This window comes from Penicillium angulare (assembly GCF_028827245.1).
Source record: "Penicillium angulare strain IBT 27051 chromosome Unknown utg000009l_segment0_segment0, whole genome shotgun sequence".
Taxonomy (NCBI): Eukaryota; Fungi; Ascomycota; class Eurotiomycetes; order Eurotiales; family Aspergillaceae; genus Penicillium; species Penicillium angulare.
Window position 1 is genome coordinate 792,459 of NW_026623168.1, and position 20,757 is coordinate 813,215.

The 20,757-nt window shown below is 45.4% G+C and overlaps 9 protein-coding genes across 9 annotated transcripts; 3 read left to right on the forward strand and 6 right to left on the reverse strand.

Moving 5' to 3' along the window:
- Positions 1–178: 178 nt before the first annotated feature.
- Positions 179–1,514, forward strand: N7478_011841 (Zn(II)2Cys6 transcription factor domain-containing protein; the record flags this gene model as incomplete). Its single annotated transcript, XM_056928055.1, has 3 exons — positions 179–313; positions 377–524; positions 655–1,514. The coding sequence occupies 3 exons, from the start codon at positions 179–181 to the stop codon at positions 1,512–1,514; spliced, it is 1,143 nt and encodes a 380-aa protein (XP_056773782.1).
- An 809-nt stretch (positions 1,515–2,323) lies between these two features.
- N7478_011842 (uncharacterized protein) lies at positions 2,324–3,106 on the forward strand (the record flags this gene model as incomplete). The annotated part of the gene is made up of 1 exon (XM_056928056.1): positions 2,324–3,106. One exon carries the CDS (start codon positions 2,324–2,326, stop codon positions 3,104–3,106), a length of 783 nt encoding a protein of 260 aa, XP_056773783.1.
- Positions 3,107–3,193: 87 nt separating this feature from the next.
- N7478_011843 (GNAT family N-acetyltransferase) lies at positions 3,194–4,510 on the reverse strand (the record flags this gene model as incomplete). Its single annotated transcript, XM_056928057.1, has 1 exon — positions 3,194–4,510. One exon carries the CDS (start codon positions 4,508–4,510, stop codon positions 3,194–3,196), a length of 1,317 nt encoding a protein of 438 aa, XP_056773784.1.
- Positions 4,511–7,726: 3,216 nt separating this feature from the next.
- Positions 7,727–8,770, reverse strand: N7478_011844 (P-loop containing nucleoside triphosphate hydrolase protein; the record flags this gene model as incomplete). The annotated part of the gene is made up of 3 exons (XM_056928058.1): positions 7,727–8,429; positions 8,482–8,632; positions 8,692–8,770. The coding sequence occupies 3 exons, from the start codon at positions 8,768–8,770 to the stop codon at positions 7,727–7,729; spliced, it is 933 nt and encodes a 310-aa protein (XP_056773785.1).
- A 1,270-nt stretch (positions 8,771–10,040) lies between these two features.
- phoD (phosphate:H+ symporter) lies at positions 10,041–11,896 on the reverse strand (the record flags this gene model as incomplete). The annotated part of the gene is made up of 3 exons (XM_056928059.1): positions 10,041–10,735; positions 10,787–11,286; positions 11,334–11,896. The coding sequence occupies 3 exons, from the start codon at positions 11,894–11,896 to the stop codon at positions 10,041–10,043; spliced, it is 1,758 nt and encodes a 585-aa protein (XP_056773786.1).
- A 969-nt stretch (positions 11,897–12,865) lies between these two features.
- Positions 12,866–13,232, forward strand: N7478_011846 (uncharacterized protein; the record flags this gene model as incomplete). Its single annotated transcript, XM_056928060.1, has 2 exons — positions 12,866–12,909; positions 13,013–13,232. The coding sequence occupies 2 exons, from the start codon at positions 12,866–12,868 to the stop codon at positions 13,230–13,232; spliced, it is 264 nt and encodes an 87-aa protein (XP_056773787.1).
- Positions 13,233–13,615: 383 nt separating this feature from the next.
- Positions 13,616–15,138, reverse strand: N7478_011847 (SNG1 family protein; the record flags this gene model as incomplete). The annotated part of the gene is made up of 3 exons (XM_056928061.1): positions 13,616–13,764; positions 13,838–14,932; positions 15,003–15,138. 3 exons carry the CDS (start codon positions 15,136–15,138, stop codon positions 13,616–13,618), a joined length of 1,380 nt encoding a protein of 459 aa, XP_056773788.1.
- A 775-nt stretch (positions 15,139–15,913) lies between these two features.
- Positions 15,914–17,259, reverse strand: N7478_011848 (uncharacterized protein; the record flags this gene model as incomplete). The annotated part of the gene is made up of 4 exons (XM_056928062.1): positions 15,914–16,247; positions 16,294–16,420; positions 16,475–16,665; positions 16,778–17,259. The coding sequence occupies 4 exons, from the start codon at positions 17,257–17,259 to the stop codon at positions 15,914–15,916; spliced, it is 1,134 nt and encodes a 377-aa protein (XP_056773789.1).
- Positions 17,260–18,322: 1,063 nt separating this feature from the next.
- N7478_011849 (uncharacterized protein) lies at positions 18,323–18,697 on the reverse strand (the record flags this gene model as incomplete). Its single annotated transcript, XM_056928063.1, has 1 exon — positions 18,323–18,697. The coding sequence occupies one exon, from the start codon at positions 18,695–18,697 to the stop codon at positions 18,323–18,325; it is 375 nt and encodes a 124-aa protein (XP_056773790.1).
- Positions 18,698–20,757: the final 2,060 nt, after the last annotated feature.

Genomic DNA, 20,757 nt, shown 5'->3' on the forward strand with positions numbered 1-20,757 from the left:
TAGGCATCAACAATACTGAATCAAGTTAGATCAAAACCATATCTTTGTTCTCGGGGCTGACGGCGTTAACGGAGTTAATCACTCCACATCTACCATCTTTGAACTCAACTCCAAATACTAGAGATTATACTATTGATGAAGCTAGACTTTGCCCATTTCGTTTTGTGTTTTCAAAGCCATGCCAAATATGCGACGGCAGTTTCACAGTTGCGAGGCTTGTCGAAAGAGCCATCTGGGATGTGACGCACGACAACGCGACCGTGGACGGCCCTGCTTCAACTGCGCCCGTCGGAGGAAAGAATGCATTGTCAAGGTACGCCATTATATCCAAGTCAAGGATATATCATCAAGCGAATATTAATACACGTTTTGTTAGTGGGAAAAGGTCCCACTGAAGGGCACCGATAAGAATACGTCATGTTTACAAGAGCCTCCAACTATACCATTATCCCAAGCTACACAGGTTGCAAATCGACGACAAGAAGGGGAGGTTCTAGACTCAGCCTTATTGAAGACGTTTTCAAGTATTTTTGAATCGAGGTTTTCACATATCCTGCAAAGCTATTCCTGTCCTGTTTTTCCCCTTGCAGCAGTAAGTACGCATCCTTCAGCTCTATGGCCGTGAAGATACTAAGATTGAAATATAGCCAATAGAAGGATCCATCATCACCCTGGCGCTCTCATTAGACAACCATAGCTCAATTGAAAAGAAGAAGATATCTAAACTGTCCTCGTTCGGTAATACGTCCAATAGCAGAGCCTTAACTGCCGCGGTGCGCGCATTCGCGTTCAAGTTTTTTATTGCTGGCGGACACTCCACCAGAGGCCCCAACAGCGCCCAGTCACAAGCCTGTCATACCTTTATCTGGGCCGAGGCTATCCGACTCGCGAAACAAGCCATGAAAAATCGAAGCTATCAATCAATTTTGACCTTGCACATCATCGGACTCGCATCTTTATCAATCAATATCCCCGAAAAACCCCAGGGCTTTGAGGTTGGGTGCTTCGACAGTGCTTCGCGACATATGAAACGTATACAGGAAGTAGAAAGAGTTAATCTAGACATTGATCGACGTCATCGAAGTGAAATCACATACTGGTGTGTGGCATTGACGGAGAACGCGTGTCAATTGAACCAGCTCCAGAGACTAGCTGAAACATCACTGTTCTCAGAGAAAAGCCAGGTTTGGACAGTCGTTCGAGAGCGAACGAGCTTGTTTCATCAATCTTTTCGGTCCTTACATGGCATGAATGAACCTATGTCAAAAGAAGTTGTCTCTGCGATTCTTCAACACGCGACACTGCATAAATGCATGACATGGTGGAATATCAACAATATGAAGAGCTACGCAGAATCTGACGAAATCCTTGATGTTCTCTTTCAAACTGCAGCCAGAGACATGCTCACTTTTCGAGATGTCTTCTCGCCACTTCTCGATCTGGCCGGGCGAGACTTTTTGATCCTAAACCCGAAAGATCAACTCAGTTATGGCAAGTGTCATCTTTCATATTGAAGTAGTCGGGCTGATACTAACCTTCTACTGTATAGTCCTTGTAACAGTCCACTTTCACTGGGCTGTTCTCCTCTTCATAGAAGAGATAGACAAAAGATCACCAGAACCTCCTGTTTGGCATATGATTTCGAAATCGGAAGCCTCCCGATCCATAGTAAACACATTAAGCCAAGCGCAGCTCGTATACGAAACAAGCTCTTACCAGCCATCCGTACTCCTAATGGATCCCATGCCTGAAACCATGGTCTCATGCATTGTCTCAGCGGCAAATTCTCTTCTGGAATTATTTGGGAATGGAACTTTCTCCCTTGGAGCCTGCAGGACGATGCTTTTCGTGCTTGTGGCAAGTCTCAAGGTTCTTTGCCAAGTATCTCCTTATGCAAAGTATGCATTGGAGAAATTGAATATTGAGACTATGCAGAAGTCTATTTTCAAAGGCGAGATTGGATTTTCATCAAATATGCGTAAGGGCAACCATGAATTCTAATCTTGAATTCAGAAGCTAAAATATTAAAGAGGTCGAATATTGACCTAATCGGAGATATCGGAGAATAAATGCAGTCTTAGAGTTTCGGGAGCGATCACGGGATCGGCTCCGTCCATCAACACCATATGTTTGCAAGGTTGAGCCTCAAGACCGCCAAACTCCGATTTAGGCGGAGTTAGGCAAATGAAGACAGTGATAAAGTTTCGAGATACGTATTCAGGATGCCAGACTATTTATACCACTCATCCCTCGTCCCTCAGACAACCAGCAATCATCAATACAAATCTCATTCAGACACAAAGACCAAACCAAGCTTGACAAAATGTCTTCCACAAAGTACAACTACAACAAACTCGCCGATACACATGTGCTTATTCTAGGGGGTACATCCGGACTAGGCTTCGCTGTCGCCAAAGCCTGTCTGGCCCACTCAGCACGGATAACCATCTCGTCTTCCTCATCCCTTCGCATCGGAAGCACAATCAAGAAACTCGTATCAGAATTTCCCGATTGCAAGGAGAGAATCAACTATTACCCCTGCGATCTATCTCGTGAAACATCAGAACAGGAAATCGAATCCCTATTCTCTCAAGTCGGAATTGTCGATCACATAGTTTACACGGCAGCGGACGCACTACCACTCATGCCATTAGGAGACATAACGCGCGAAAAAATCATAGCAGGCGTACAGATGCGCCTCATCGCTCCGATTCTCGTTGCAAAGATCGGTTCTCGATACCTAACCCCCGGGCCAGAGTCTTCTCTTACCTTGACAAGCGGTGGAATCTCGGAACGCCCAACAGAGAACTGGACTATCGTTGCTGGGGTCATGGGCGGTGTTAATAGTGCTGTGAGGAACTTGGCGCTGGAAATGAAACCCGTTCGGGTTAATGCTGTTAGTCCTGGACTTGTTGATACGGAGATGTGGGATGCTACGTTTGAGAAGGAAGAAAAGGATACTGCGTTTCGGGCATTGGGGGAGAAGCATCTGACAGGGAGAATTGCGAGTGCTGATGAGGTTGCAGAGGCATATCTTTATTTGATGAAAGATTCCAATGTTACGGGGAGAGTTATTAGTTCTGATTCTGGATCTGGAATTGTTTGATACAGCGGATATTCGCAGGCATTGATTATCATCTAGCAATACATTCGATGCGTAGATAAAAGAAGAAACAACAAAGATCATCCACTATTAAGAAGAGATTTCAGTCTCAGGAACAATTTTCACATCATCCATATCCTTAACAAGTATCTCTCCCTGCGATTCCCTCCAAAGCAGATCCTTCTCCCTATCCTGAGCACACAACTCCACAACCCTCCTCTCCGCCGCCTCCCTCTCCCTAATCAACATCTCCTTAGCCCTCCTCTCCATCTTCTCAACATCCACATAATAAAAGTCCAGCACAATCCTCAATGAATTCACATGATCCACCGCAAACTCCGGCCCTCCAAACCCATTCTCTCTAGCCCACTCAATAGCAAACTGCAATATCTCCTTTCCAACCCCGTGTCCCCGATACATTTGCATAACGGTCCAAGCGCGAATAACCGCTTTCACCCTGCAGGTATTATGGACAGGAACCGATTCAAACTCCGCACTCGTATTCGTTAATCCGATTCGATGCAGATTAGCCACCACATCCATATCAACGGGTACCACGCGAAGGACAAGCGTGGCTATGATTTTGCCTTTGAATCGGGTGACGAAGATTGTATCGCGAAGCCAGCCGCTTGCGACACAGATTGTTTCTGTGGGATAATTTGGATCTATGCGTGGGATTGGTCCATTTTGCTTTTTGTATTCTTTGTATTTCTCTTCGGCCCATTTGTCAGCTGTGAGAACGTCACCACCCGGAACTCGTACCCAAACATCTTGGAATTTCATCCATTTTAAAAACCTGGTATCAACAATGGGCAGTCCAGAACCGCCATTTCCATTCCTTTCACCCGCAGGACAAGGAACAAAATCCTTCTCAAATGTCATAACCCAATCCTTACCAAACAACCAACTCCATCTTCCCACTCGTTCCGCTTCGGAAATATACCCCGCGGTAAAATACTGAATAAGAAGCAGTATCATCATCAGGGAGATAAACCACATGAGGGATACAAGGATAATGTCCTCAGGATACTGATAGAGGCGAGTGTAGATGAAATGCGCGATGACGCACATTAGAAGCGGGAAGAGCCAGTGGTGGATCATGGCGCTAGATGTCTTTTGGCGTTGTTGGGCGACGCTGTCGGATATTAGGTTTAGGGAGGTTATGAGGTCTTTTTCGGTGGTTGCTTCCATGGTGAGGAGGCCCTCGTTGAGGGGGAAGGGGGTGGAGCTGGTATCTTCAGGCTGTTCGGGGGTTTCTTTTCCTTTTCGGTGCTTTGATTTGGTTTTGGTTTTGTCTTTGGACTTGGATTTGGATTTTGAGTCTGATCTTTTCTGTTTGTGTCCTGAGCGGGAGCGCGAGTGGGAGTGGGTTCGAGAGTGGGAGCGTGAACGCTTCTTGATTTCCATTTCCGTCGTTTCCGATATTATGGACAGAAGTTCTCAGAATGATGATCGGTATTCGCGTCTGGTTGGTTGGTTGCTGGAATTCGACGAAGTTGGTTGTTGTGAGGAGCAATCTTGCACGTGTGTGAAGATGAAAATGGACGTATCCTGGACTCTTCTCCGATGATAATGTGGAAACGCGAGATCTGAGCGTGAAACTTGACCTTCAGACCCTACTGCTTACGTGTGGGAGGTGGAACGCGTGGGGTGTGGAGTGAAGGAAGAAGTTGTGAGTGTGTGGATGGTTGAGGTAGCGGCTTTAAAGTGAGATGTAACGCGACATGTTATGTGGAACGATTGAAAGTGAACAGAGCCTTCACCCTAACTCTTTCATGAAGAATAAAGTTTATTCAAATATTCCAGTTCCAAAGAAATGTATGAAAGATCGGAACAAAGAGACTAAGACATAGGGAGTTTCAAAGAAACTTCCGTCATGTTCAATGTCTCTGGATGCTAACACTGACGCATACTTAGAAACTTTACATTAGACTTTACACTAGACTTTGCATTTAGACTTTGCATTTAAAATTTCAACTTCAAGTTGCGCATACAGAAGAATTCGAAATTGGCTTCCATGCCAAACACGCATAAGTTATATCTCAAACCCTATAGTGAAACGTACCAGACTGATTATAGTTGGCGTAAATACAGATTCTGTAAGCAGCCACTCTTGGCGTAATGTATGGAAGAAACCAAAAATACAGCTGTTCTTTCCTCACAGTAATAGAATAGCTTCTGGAGCTTCTAATTCAAGATTGAGTTGAATTACGATCTCTGAAAGCATAAAGTTGATTGGACAAATGAATATAAGTAGAATTAAATCTGTGTCCTATATTCAACATGATCGTCCAAATATGTCCTTTGACCCCTGTGCAGTATATAAACAAGGCCAAGGGTTACGATAAACAAGGAAATGAGAGTTTCTTGCTGAGAAAGGCTACCAAGAGAAGACATTTATATCATGGGCTCGATCTATTGCTCCGAAAATGTGGAAATTGACGGTTTAGAAGGCTTGGAAGGCGAGGTTTCAAAGGAGTCATGCCACTTTTTCAATATGGATACTGATGATAAAGTAAATGGATGATCAAGGCCTAATGATTTACTACAAGACTTAGCACACTGAGCTATTATTTGCAACGTAGCTTGACCTCTGCTAAGGTCTCTTAGAATGAATGCAAGATTATTCATGCTTGTTAGAGTATCAGGATGCTCTGGCCTAAGTACCTGCTTGTAAGTCTCCATCACCTATACTTTAAGCTCTTCAGCTTCCTTCCATCGTCCCTGATTCTAGTAGGTTGATGCCAGGTTACCTATACTGGTCAGAGTAGAGGGATGCTCTAGCCTAAGCACCTGCTTGTGAGTTTCTATCACCTGTAGCTGAAGTTGTTTGGCTTCCTTCCATCGTCCCTGATTCCAGTAGGTTGATGTTAGGTTTCCTATGCTGGTTAGAGTAAAAGGATACTCTCATCCAAACACCTGCTTGCAAGTCTCCACCACCTATACTTCAAGTTGTTTGGCTTCCTTCTATCGTCTCTGATTCCGATAGGTTGATGCTAGATTGGCTATATTGGTTAGAGTATTAGGATACTCTCGCCTAAGCACCTACTTAAAAGTCTCTATTACCTGTACTTCAAGTTGTTCGGCTTTCTTCTATTGTTCTTGATTCCAGTAGGTTGATGTTAGGTTTCCTATACTAGTCAGAGTATCAGGATACTCTCGCCCAAGCACCTACTTAAAAGTCTCTATCACCTACACTTCAAGTTGTTCGGCTTCCTTCTATCGTCCCTGATTCCGATAGATTGATGCTAGATTTCCTATGTTGGTTAGAGTATCAGGATGCTCTGGCCTAAGCACCTGCTTGTGAGTCTTTATCACCTAAAGCTGGAGTTGTTTGGCTTCCTTCCATCGTCCCTGATTCCGATAGATTGATGCTAGATTTCCTATACTGGTTAGAGTATCAGGATGTTTTGGCCTAAGTATCTGTTTGCGAGTCTCTATTACCTAAAGCTGGAGTTGTTCGGTTTTCTTCTATCGTCCCTGATTCTAGTAGATTGATACTAGATTAGCCATACTGGTTAGAGTATGAGGATGCTCTCGCCTAAACACCTACTTAAAAGTCTCTATCACCTATAGCTGGAGCTGTTCGGCTTCCTTCCATCGTCCCTGATTCTAGTAGGTTGATGCTAGGTTTCCTATACTGGTTAGAGTAAAAGGATGCTCTCGTCTAAGCACTTGCTTGTAAGTCTCTATCACCTGTACTTCAAGCTATTCGACTTCCTTCCATCGTCCCTAATTCTGATAGGTTGATGCTAGATTGCTTATGTTGGTTAGAGTGTCAGGATGCTCTAGTCTAAGTACCTTAGAACATAGTTTAAGCTCTTCGGCCTGGAGCTGTTCGGCTTCCTTCTACCGTCCTTGATGCTGGTAGGTTGATGCTAGGTTACTCATACTACTTAGAGTGTTAGGATGCTCTAGCCTAAGCACCTGCTTGAGAGTCTCCATCACCTGCAGCTGGAGCTCTTTGGCTTTCTTCCACTCTCCCCCAAGACTATATACTAAACCAAGTATATTCAAACTCGTCAGAGTCTTCTTGTCCCTCACCCCAAATAAGTCTTGTCTTGTTTTCATTGCCTTCTTTGCTATCTTTTTACTATTGATTAAGTTTCCTTTCGTCCATGTGAATGAGGCTGCTTTATGAAGCACTGATGACCATACTTCCATTGAGGGTTTTCTAACTGGTTGCTGTATCATAGTGCACTACACATAGGAAAATAGCAGTTGATACTCCCTCTAATTCTCGAAATCCCCTTTAGGGAAATTCCTATTGAGCCTTCGGATGAAAATCTCCTTCTAGTGCTTTGAGCTTCCTTGAGTATTAAGCTATTTCTGTATCCCTAATTGAACTAATCCATACATCGCGAAGTTTGCTGGATCTGAGGTTACGGAAATTAAATAATAATCCTTTAGTAACGATATATTGTTCTTAAAGCTGTCGGCCTTGCTGTATATGCTTTTTTCATCTTCAGTGTCACTTTCATTACTCTGCTTACTTGTTTCTTTTGCATCTTGGCCTTCTCGTAGAAGAGTTTCAGGGATCCCTTGCCTATCAAAAAAGCTCATTAGAGATAAGAGACTTGCTGCCGATGGCCTTCTTCCCTGAATATCCTCAAATGATATCTGCTAAGTTAGAAGGATACAATTTTTGGCCTCTGGGTCCCTGCGAAGCTGGCCACCTTCGTATTTAAGAAGATTGATTTTCTGACGATCACTTTTCTGGAACCTTTCCAAATATTGTGTGACTGTCTCTCGTGGTGCTTTTTGCTTGATAAAAGCCGCCGCCTGCACAATTGCGAGCGGTATAAATTCTAGAGCTGTGACTAGTTGGGTAATTGCGGAGCGGTTAGGTTGTGCGCCGAGCTTCTTTTCAAAAAGCGAGATTGCATGGCCCTCGTCCATCGGTTCGACCGGAATGATATCGTAGTCTTCCACAGTCTTTAAAGCCACCCCTCTACTCCGGCTCGTTATCACAACACAGCCTATCGAGCTTTGACAGAGATAAGACCAGATCGATCGTTCAGAGGGAAGACTATGGTCCTGTTCTAGGGTGGACTGTGTTGAAGGTATCGCATGGAGAAAGTGATCGTCGTCGAGGTTGTCTAGGACAATGATCCATTTTCCAGTCTTTGTATTGTGTAGCCAATTGTGGAGTAGCTTGAAAATATTTGCCTTGGGGTCCTGCCGCCCTGGTATCTTGGCTCGGTCTGCTATCTCCCGGCAACTCTGCTCAAAGCGAGTTGCATTGCTTGCATGAATCCATAAAACCCATGTGTCGGGCGATCGATCTCGAACTCGATGGCAATACTCTATGGCAAGCTGCGACTTTCTTACATGGAAATTAGTAAGAAGGGCGTACTGGAATCGTCCTTTCAACTCACCCTACACCACCGAAGCCGACAAGTGCTACCCGAGCACCTTGCGTAGAGCCCTTTTCTTGGATTTGATCAAGGAGTGATCCACAATCAATAAAATCTGGGTCGCGACGGAACGGTACGGTCGAGAGAGGAGGCGGTGGAGTTTCCGGTCGCTCTGTCAAGAAGTGGCGATCAGTCCTGGATAGGTGCGGGGCCAGTCTTTGTGAAACTTACCTGGGGGCAGATGAATTGTTCCCTGATTAATTCCGACCTGGTTCCCTGAGTTTGTGGGGCCAAAATATACGGAAGTCATAATGTGTTTGTGATAGAGCTTGATGTGTCGTTAGGCAAAGGAAATGTTCTAGCTTTCAGAAGATAGAAGGCCATTCACCCTCAGCCTCACTATCATGTGACCTAGGCGCTTAAATCTAAGAGGTGGTTCGTGCTATTTTTGGCATGTTTATTGCACCTGTTCGATCGCAGGAATTGGAACGTACCCCAACTAACCTAAATGGTAAAACTGTGGGGGTATGTGGGTCTGTGACCGGTCTCTTCGCACCATAGAAGACAGCAGAGTTACGTCTAAGCACAATCCCCGAGCCTGGATCCCTGGCGCGCATGGTTCCTGAATACCCTCCCCCACGAGCCGTGGCTGGAGGGAAACGAGTGGACAAGCAAGGAGCTGGTGATTCACTTTCTGCAGTCGATAAGGGATGCAGATCAAAGCATAAAGACAAAGGATGATGAGGCTACTTCTGGTGCCGCAAATGAAATGAAGACAGAGAATAAGGTGTTTATCAATGTATAGGCTAAAGCTAGAAGACCGCCCATGTGGCTTCCCACTGGAATTGATTTAATGCGCGGATCATCCGTTCAAGGAAACGGGATAGTATACATCAATCAACTTGAAGTTCACCCAGCTGTTAATACCGAATTCCACCATCTTAAAATTTCAATACAGAGAGGCATTGATATTTGAAACTCTGTCGTGACAGAGAAGACATGATGTGATGTTTTCCATGCAGAAAGTGGTGCAGATCTAGATTAACTGGTACTAAGTTTCCGGGGCTGATACTAGGCTTTTATAGCGTACGACGCGGATCCGGGATTCCTATATAGTACATCCGTGAGTATGTGCCCATATATAATATGTGGTCCTAGTAGTAGTGAAGTGGTAGTGCAAACAGGCTGACACTCTGGAAAAAGTCTCGCATTTGTGTGGTATTGTAGTTGGTGGAACCTGCCGATCTGCCACGGGAGTACAGGGGAGCGCACTTAGAACAACAACAGCGTAGATAGAACTAGCAATGCCATTTCGCAGCGAAAACGACAAGTACCGGAAGTTCAGAAACATTAACTGCCCTCGCTTTTTGGCTAAAAGAGTGATAGTGAACTTATTTTTGCATAAATGAAAAAAAGAAAACGAGAAATAGGGAAAGCCAAGAAGTTAACGAACTCAACAAAGCGTAAAATTAGATAATGAGAAGAAAATCAGTAGAGAGTCAAGGTCATTTCGCCGCCATCTTATGAGCAAGGTCAAGTAGAAACCGCTCATCCTAGTAGTTGAAGCCCTGCAGAAGCGATCAAGGTCCCCCAGGCTGCACTGTAGTCATGCCTGGCCGCTTGGAAGAGGATTCCTCAGACTTATGTTCCGGGCCAGTCGTATCAGCCTCGGCAGCTAACTTCTCACCCGCAAGATCCTCAAGTGTTCTTCGCTTCGTCTCAGGGATAAGAAGAGTCGTAAAGCAGCCACAAAGCATGAAGAGAGCGAAAATCTGCATAACATGATTCAACCATCGACTATCGGATACACCCGCAGGAGCGCCCTTGTTGACCAGCGGTCCAAACACGCACTGAGCGATAATTGCTCCTACCTTTCCTGAGGCAGCACTGATGCCATGGCAAGTTGATCGATAGCGGGTTGGGAAGCATTCTCCAGGCACAATGAAGGTGGTCGCATTGGGCCCGAAATTGAAGAAGAATTGTGCGATGACATAGAGACTTAGAAGACCGTTGTGGGAGTTCTTCAGAGGGTGGAAAGCAAATCCGATGATGATGAATAGAATTGTCAACATAATGAAGCCGGCAAGCTGAATTGGTTTGCGACCAATCGTGTCCACGGTGGCAACGGTCACCCAGTAGCCGGGGATGGCACCGGCACAGATAAGAATCAGATTACCAACAGCATTGCGATAGAAGACTTGGTACACATCGTGTCCGCCAGTCCAACCGATGGCGCCTAGGATAATGGAATTGTTCAAACCAAGACCATAGAAAGCTGAACAGGTTAGTTTATTTCCAACTTTTCTGAAGGCACGGATTAACTCACCGACATCAAGGAAGAACCAGGACCCAGCAGTACCGAGAAGAACTGACAAGTTCTCCCGCTGCATGAAGTGTTTTCGGAAATCAACCCAGCTAGACCGGGGAACGAGAAGCTCGGTACTTTTATTGCGTAGCACAGTCACACGACGAACCTCATCGGGGTGTCCCTCGCTTTCACCCTTGATGTACGCCCTAATATCTGATTCTCCCTTTAAAATATCCCTAGATACATCAAAAGTGTACCGAGGGGTTTCTGGAATCGTCAATCGGTAGTACAGAGCCAGGCATCCAGGGACGGCACCCATTCCGATGATCGTGCGCCACATCTTATCGACGGCAAGTTGACAAACACCGGTACAATGGGCAACATCCTTTGCTGTTTCCAGAGACTCTTTGAAGCCTGCGGCGACGATCAAGGCAATGATCGCTGCGGCAAATTGACCAATACCCTGCATAGCGAAAACAGCACCCATCATAGCACCGCGCCACTTGGTTGTTGCAAACCTGACTCGTTAGCTCATATTTGCCTAGCAGGTAGAACAAACACTTACTCCGAAGTAATAATCGACGAAAGGGGATAATCACCACCAATTCCGATGCCCATAATCACGCGCCAGAAGATGAGAAGCCCAGTGATCGAGACAGCACGTGAAGAGGAGGACAGCGCCTGAGCAAGAGTCGCGAGAATAATGATCATAAGCTCAATTCCGTACATCCTCTTCCGGCCAATGCGATCAGCCAACCATCCAAAGAACAGCTGTCCGAGAACAGTACCACCCGAAGTGGCAACTTTGATAGCCGTATCCGAATGAGACGGGATCTTTCCTTTCTCATGCTGCCAGTACACAACGCCCAGCATACTGACGCAGAGATTGATAGCGAAAATATCATAGGAGTCAGTAAAGAATCCGACACCAGCAACGACCACAGCGCGAACATGACGCCAGCCGAACGGGGCATTATCGATTTTTTCCAGGGCTTGACGGCGAAGTTCTTGGGGGTCACTCAGGTATGACCCTTCACTTCCATCGTGGGCGGGGTTTTCCTCGTCGGGGACGGGGGTAAGGAGAGCAAGCCCATTAACCGCGTGAGGTGGAGTTCGAGAAGATGCCATCTTTGTTTTCGTTTATTTTTTCCTCGCAGCTCGACTCTTGCAACGAACGAAGGAAAAAAGAAGATAATGAAGCTCTTCAGCGCGGGATGGGGATGTTCAGAGCCTAATAAGAAGACTGAGTGAGATGAGAAGGAGAAAAGCAACCCTGAGCAACGTGCACCCGTAGAGTATCACTATCACTACGGAGGATAAACCTCGTGGAATGTGATTGTTACACCATATTGAAACTGAGTCGAGGACTTAGTACTTCTTTTAATATGGGTGGACCCACTATGGAGGAAGTATCTCTCCCCCGATGCACTTTCAGGCACCAAGTCACGTCCAGACCCTGGTTCATGGCCTTATGTCTATGTGTCTGAGCCAATCAGAGCGCGTTTTGGACGCACATGGTTTACGCTGGTGGATCGCTCCTTCCTCGTGCGATAGCTGTCAGTTGTCCAAAACACAGAAAGTGCCATCGTGATGATGCGCTCTTCTGAAGGAAGGAACGACCGTATACGCAAGGCACCTGCCTCTTCGTGGTTATTTCCTCTATATCCTAAAGACTTAATACTACTCATATCCCATCATCAATCTCCCATGGCAGATGTTTGGAGCCTCAGGCGAACATAAATCGGTAAACACACTCAGTAAACACACTGATTTGATGAACTGCCAATGATATCTCAGGCATTTCCAATGCGTTCACATGTGCACCCTCAACCCTGAGGCCAAGAGCTCTGGGTCTGTCTTTGCCTCAGACTTTAGTTGAGATCGACCGCATCCGTTTCGGAACATTTGATGCAATCCCCATGTCATCCCGACATCAAGCTCTAGAGCCACCCGTGGCAACCCAGAACTCTATTTAACACCCCACAATCACACTACACTGATGAGGCGGGTAATGTAAGAATACTAGTATATTTGACATTCAAGTTCATGAAAATTCCACATACACAAATGCAAGATCAACCAATCTGCCCACTTACCATGGGCCGAAACAAAAACTCAAATAGCCAGACCAGCTGGCAAACGTTAGTCCATCCTATAAAGCTTCATTGCAAACTTGAAGAAAATGAAAGAAAATAAGGAAAATTAAGAAAATAAAAGAACCCGACTAATATATTGGACTCCCAGAACCGACGATGAAGCCCCTCCCACAATCCCAGCTGAAGCCGCGCAACAATTTGAAGCCGAGATCTCCCATTTCAGCGACTCATTAAGTGACGAAGAGCGACAAGTAGGTGACGATAAACCGACTTTGAAGGCGTACGTGCAGTCCACAAATATCCGTGAAAATCCAAGTGCAGGGCTCAGAGCGTATGAAACTGCTATTCTTGAGAATGTTGGGTTCTGACTGTTAGATCTTGTCATAGGGCGAGGAATGATCGCGACCCTTCAGGCTTAGGGAGAAGGGAGAGGGTTCTCCGGAAGTTGGAGAGGCTGGCGTGATGCTACATATTACATTCGTTTACTCCTATTGCAGGGTATTATTAGTTCAACTTGAAGTTAATATAATCAAACAACCTTGAAAATTGAAGTTTGACCGATGAGTTGACGATTGGAAAACGTGGTATAGTATAATATTACCTATAATATTTCAAATAGAATATAAATGCAAGTGTCAAACTTCCGGTCATCGTGTATATAATGGTTGTATATCACCCGACATTACAAGAACTTAAAGTAGAAAAGAAAAGAAAACCCAACTTTTAATCCTCCACTCTATCCACCCAACACTCACAATCCCTTTTTCATCTTCCACCTCATAATCAAAGTCGCAAAAGGATAAAAGGCCAAAGAAACAGCAATCCAAACGAATAACACTCCAAAATCCAATCCAATTCTCGAATGTGTTCCAAAAAGAATAGTCCTCAACGCCTCAACAACTAAAGATAAGTTAGCAAATCATTCAACCAAAACAGCACAATATCAATTCAAGATAGATAAAAAGAAACTTACTCCGATGCAACGGCCACGCGTACCCCCACCTATAAAAATCCGGTGCCAAATCCAACGCATAGAACCCCGTAGCAACATTCGTTATAACCCAAAAGATAAGAAAAAGCGAACTCCACGGAAACCCAAGCACCATAGCCATGTTCTCACAAGGAAGACCCAAAGCAGTCATACCAACCCAATTAAGCATCCAAAACACCACGAACGAACCCCTTCCATACGCATTCGGATTATTAGCCGATAACGTATCCGGCGCAGGGGAATTCGTAAATGGAATCTGAAACGCAAGGGAAACAAGGGAATAAAAGAATGATAAGAAGAAGTATGCTGTTAGTGCGGATAGAACACGCCAGACGAGCCAGTGGGGCACCTTGAGTGGAGGGTGGGTGTCTGATTTCATGAATTGTGCGTGAATAGGCATTAGGAAGGGAAAGTTGAAGAATGATATGATGATTAGGTAGATTAGACCGATTGTTACGGCTGGTGCGGCGACGGCGGGGGTGAAGGGTCGGAGATCAATGTTTGTGAATCCGATTCCGGGGTTAATGGCTTGGAATGGGGTTGTGGAGAGATTGGTTGTTCTGGTGCTGCTGTTGGAGACTAGTTCCCGGGCCCACAGTGGGCCGAACTGGGAGAGGATGATAGATTGGATGATAGCCAGGTCGGGAAGAATATAGGTGTAGTATGTATTTTCGTCGCGGGCGGAGATGATAACTGTCTGTAGTGCACCAGTTGGATCGTAGGATGTATTTTTTGCTGTGGCGGCATTGCGTAAGAGGGAGGTTGCATTTGGATTAACGATTATAGCGGCGTAGGCGTGTTCGTCGTAGATAGCTTGTCGAACTGCCCAGGGATCATAGTTGAAGTCTGCAGGGGACTTTATTTTGTAGTTCAGATGCAAGGAATCAAATGAATCGTATTGTTTTGTCATGTTCGTGACTAGTGGGCCGACAAGAGTGTCATTGGTTTTGTAGGGATCGACTTGGCCGTCGAAATCGACTACCCAGACATGGAGTGATGGGTACTTGGCTTCGGTTGTGTATTGGGAGCCCCAGAATAGGGACAGAACGGCTAGTACAAAGACACAGAGAATTGATACTGAAGTTTTGTTGCTGTTAGTGCGTGCTGTTTGCCGCGACGGGATTGTCAGGTTCATCAGGAACTGTACCTGTTCGAATCCATTGCACGAATACTTGCTTCCGGACTTGGCTCAATGAGGAATCAAAGAACCCGACCGCTGCTGGTGGAGACGGCGGAGCTAACGGAGCAGCTTTCTCATCGTCGGAAGTTGCTCCAGTTGACATTTTTTCGAAGCCGTTTGAAGATTTCTCGTAGAATATGCGACAATCTCGAAGTTACGAAGTGACATTTTAACTCCATCGTAGCTGAATGTGAGGTCATCCGTTTCCGGCGAAGGGTTCTCGGAGATTACCATTTTTGGTAAGTGGCCTTTTTATCTCCGAGTCGCGTCTACGGTCGGCTAAGAATCGAATGGGTCCAAACACAAGTTCAACACGGAATTAGTATTGATCGGTCAGTTCTGGCAGGCTAGTTAGGGTAATTATTATGCCGCCGGTTCAAAATGTCGGTTGTTTAGTAGTTTTATATCCGATGAACAGGTATTTGTATATCCGACCGAATCGGGGTGATCTAGCGTTTCCAGGTCCAAGTCAACGCGATTCTGAAATTTAGTGGAAATTGGAAACATATGGAGGATAGTTTCAGGTGAATGGCAGAGATGCAAAGAAACAACTATAAAAATAATAACCATACCAAGATTGCAAGCATAAAGAGCTGTACTCCTTTAACATGGTCCCCGTGCGACCATGGATCTAACCGCATTAGGCTCGTCCCGTTTGCCCTGTGAGAGGCCTAAGTATGGAAGATCCACTCATCTCTTTCAATTCAAAAAAAAAGAAAAATCAATATAATATCGGCTAATTCGGTTGTCTTGTCGCCATATCAATTGCAATTGTCATATCAGACCAATGCATTAAAAATCCGCCATATAATATCATAGTCATCTCTATCTAGCACACGTTGCGCAGAAATCATCTCACAATATCGGATACTCCACAGCTACCACACATATGACGAGGCCAATTTCAATTGCTCATCATACTCTGCTTTCAAAAGATCAGGACTAGAAATCCAGTGGCCAATGACATTGCCAGCGAAATCGGGGCGCTCAAAGTTAGTGGTCCTCGCTCCATCATCCACGGGAATACCATAAGAGTATGTCGTTTTCCAGCCATCCTTCAAATCTTTGCCGTCTGATTTCCATCGAATTATCTCCGTCGGCAGATGGCATTTGTTGAACCATGTGATGGTTTGAGAAGTGGCATTCCAGTCTTTGTCATAGCTAGTCTGGACGACATCATATCTACCGGGAATCGGGTTGTGAAATAAACAGCTTGAAGATGTTAAAAGGCTTGTGAAAACCAAAAGCTTACACATACTTGAGTGCATCGTCATCTCCATTCATCAGAGAATCTGTGTTACCAGCCATTTTCAAACCAATCATGAAATCGGTGAATGTGTAATCAATTACAAGACGACTTAACATATATTCAGTATGTTGTTGAACTTGCATGTACTAGTAGTGGTTATTCACTGATGGTAGATATTGCCTCATCCCACTTTGATCCCGAAATTCGGACGTAGAGTACTCATGACGTGACGATGCTCCTGTCGGATAAACGACCCGGGAGATAGCTTTCATGTCCACGAAAGGTTCGTACTTCAACAACGTAGAGTGCCCGGCGCCATCTTTGATAGCTGTGACACCTTCAATATCGAAGGTGACGAATTTGATTTCGTGAAGAAAACGGCTGAGTGTTATTGTAGATGAAATCAACATTATTACCCAAACGATCTCGGATAGATTCCAAGCGCACGCCAGGAGCGTTCAGTCCTGCGTTTCTTTCACCTGAGAAACTGTACTGAATACGAATTCCATCGCGATATTGTTCGAACGTGGGCTTTCCACCGGCATCGAAAAAGACCGATACACCGTTCGGTTGGTTAAGCTGATACCCCTGCAAATCCGTCAGTCCGCTGGGATTATTCTTTGAAGGCCAAATATCCCCAAGTTGGACGTTTGGGTAAATTTTATTGATGTATTTGAGTCCAGAAGAATACCCGGTAGTGTCCACCCAGTCAAAGCCAATAAGATACGTCCTTCCTTTCATGGTAAGGCTTCGGCCGTCGAGGATATAAGGAATATCGAAGCTCCAGTTCTGTAGTAGTTCACAATTCCCGGGTGAACCAAATTCGTAGAATATGCCGACTCTCCACTGGCCATAAGCGTCTTGGACCAGGGACGCTTTATATGTGAGGAATGCGGTATGGGGATGGACAGCGGTGCCTTCTGGCAACGGAACGCGAGCGAGGGCAAATGAGCGGAACTGGCCTCCAATGTTCATATTTGCGGATTTCTAATTGATAAGCCAGATCGTAGGATTCAAAACGAAAAAAAGCAGTGCAGTGGGCGCTGTATCCTTCCAAGATCTTGGGAAACTGCCATCTAAATACAAAAATGGCGGTAAAACATGATTCCAAATCAGCTTTTTACACGGCAGCATCACAGCTAGTCGAGATTGAAAATTGCCCTGAGGTGCCACGTACATATATCAGCTCAATTATAGGTACTATGCTCGATGTACTCCGTCGACCAGAGGGGGTACAGCTGAAAGCTGAGTACCGTAGTTATTCAATGTAAAGATCTGCACAATATCCGAGCTGAGGCGGGGCTATAGTCCAGATCAACCCGATCTTCACCAGATGAGGTTTTTAAAAACTCAATTTTTGATTCGCTCATTTACGAAACGGAGAAGGGGCTATCTGCAGGAGAGACAATAAGCATTATAAGCACTTGAACACAAATGTCACATCTCATCCCTTGCCGTTCGCCGTTATCAAGGGCCCAGATCTGATCTACCACGAAAATCATAAGCTACAGTGGCAAGATAGGGATTTTGACTAGACATTTAATAAGTATCAATATAAATACTCAATTTCAAGGCGCGATTGTCTCAAGTTCCAGCGGGGAAAAGTGAGGAATATCCTGCAGGCGCTTGCCCATCCCCGACGAATCAGAACTAGCCGCCATCCCGTTGTAACATGCATGAGAAGGAGACGCGACATTCAGTTTCAAGGAGTACGTACCCCAGAAAAGCCACTAGTAGTAGTACATGGCACTATTGTCGGAAATATAGTACTTGCAGTTCATCAATGTATCGAATATTTATGCATGCTTCATTATCATCTTTCTATTCTATTAATAAAAACCAAAAAGACGAAGGAAGATCGAACGAGACAAGACATCCCTTATGCCAGGTTCAAATTCCAATTAAATAAACGCCGCCTTCCAGGTTGTAATTCTATCATGATATTCATATCGGGACCAGCCCTCCGAGCACACTGTATTCTTTGAAATCCAGATGTCCTCCGTTTATTCCAAGGTTCCATTTGTGGAAACAAAACCACTTATTTCAATTCCCCAGCTCCTCCACAAGTAACTCGGTAAGATCCATATCGTCGACTTAATGTTGGAATGCGACATATCCCAGTGTGGCTGATCGAGCTAGCAGCATCATTTTCCGGCTCAGTCGCATCGCACATCGTGTTATCGTAGAAATCAACATGGCACCCGTCCGAGACGAGGTTTAATCGGTAGGCTGAAGCAACGGTGCTCAGGTCCGCGCGACAACCAGTGCTGCCAGCGCCAGCGTAGGGGTCACCGGTTCCGTTGCATGCTGATGTAGGGAATAGATCGAAGGACCATTGAATATCTCGTTTTTGGAATGGAGAGGCCGTAGCAGTGGCGAGGAGGACTGCCAGCGCAGGAAGAGAGAAATGCATAGCGAAGAATATATGTGGCTTTATGGTTGAACGAGGCTGATGTCTGGTATTCTAGCACTGAGTTAGTACGCTAATGATTCCAGAACAAAAACATAGATACCAGCGAACAATAGAACATACCGATAGTGCAAGGAAGCCAGCGAACGTGGAGTACTCCAGGTGGAGAAGAATGCGAATCGAAAATCAGGGTCTTCGCACGATAAAAAGAATCTAGGTGGAGAGTTCAAAACGGAGTCCGGAGCGACGATAGGGCTTTTTAAAACCTTGATCCTGCGAGTGCAACCCAAAAAGAGGAGAGAGGAAGGATTTAAGGACAATCAGTTTCAACCCACCGACGATCCCCAACCACGCCAAGACTGTTTGCCGTTCCTGCAGGGTATACGTATACTGAGTCTTGGCAGCGGTCCCTGCACAATGATCATTGGGACAGGCGTGCAGTGCATAGCCTTTGCCGCCATGTGAGCGCTATACCCTGGCTTGTGTGTGTCTCATGCTGCGCCATTCTGCGTTTAGCAACTGGGCAACCAGTCAAGTATTTCACCGGGGGACGCCGAAATGCATTCCAGTGACTTCATTCCATCCTGTTTGGTGGAAATGGACGATCGCTTTAACTGGAAGAGGCAGGAAGTGGGGCTTCTGAGTCGGGATCGCCGCTGTTACGTAGAGAGGTACGCGGCTTAGCGTGATTAGTCAGATTGGCGTTTTTTTTTCTTGCTTGACACACAGTGGAATCGAGGAGATTTGATTGGTGTTTCCATTCTCGTCATATCGTTCAATTAAGATGTGGCTGGGGTGGAGTTCTTTATTTTTGTTCGCCGTCGTGATTCGTGCGACCGTTACCTGCCACTTCTCCATACGGGGGGCTATTTGTTCTCCACTTAGTGTGTCAGTGATATTGTCAGGGGTGCGGGATGGAGAATAACAACCTTGGAATCTTTGCCGCGGAGATTTGAGCCTTCGACCCGTCGATCAGCTTTTTGGGGATCTTTGATCTGAGTTATGTTTTGTTGACGGTCTGTAATCGGAGTTGGCTGGGACAGGAGTCAGGTGACATGTCACGTTTTCAGATTTATACTCGGTAAAGTCTAGAACGGGTAATATACAGGATCCCGAGCGCAACACGCCCAAAATACGGCACCAGTACGATATAATTACGCCGAGGGTTGGACAGGCCTAGAGGGTAGTATATACAAGGGTGATAGAGCTTCAGCAAGATCAAGCCTTCACATTTACGCCATGCAGAAGACCAAAGCCCCATAATATGAATCTTACGCAACCACCGAAATCAAATCATTCCAAAATGTATGAAGATCAACCCTCAGTTCGATCATCAACCACAAATACAGAATCTGGAGATCCTCATCATGCATACAGATCTAAACTCCATCTGCTTAACAACTATAAATACTGAAGCTGCATGTCCTCGCCATGAATGAAGATCGGACCTACATGTTCAAGGATAAGCCGGCCCACTTTCCCTTTTGAGGCTCCGTTGTTTCAGCAAAGGTCCAGCAAGCCCGAGGGTTGTATAGCGAGTTTTGTCCCAAAGGATTATGTGCCAAATCCTGCTGTACCATGGAAAAAAGTCGTAAGGGAGTGTCCATACTCTATTTAATATGATTTCCAAAGTGAATGTATAGCTAGTATTTAGATTATCTGAATGTAGATCTGGAAGCGATACGCTCCTATTCACGATAAGGACCTAGCGTGTTCGAATACTGCACGCAGCTGCTCCGACTAGATTAGCCGCTGCATGAATCTGTTGTGAATATGAGAACACAATGTTCCTATCCACGATAAAGGCCCGGGACAACTCTCCGCCTCTAGCAAGGGTCTCAATGTAATTCTCGTGAATAAGCACATTTAATTTTGCCACCCAACATAAAGAGCCGGCACACAGTTAATCCGAATGGTTGTGAATAGTTGCCTAAACAAGGGATAACAACTGTACAACATACAATCCCAATTGAGCCCTATAAAGTTCCTATAATACCCCCGATTAGCCACAGCGACGGTTATCCTCGGACTATCGCCCCCCCCGCATGAGGAAGATGGCTCCT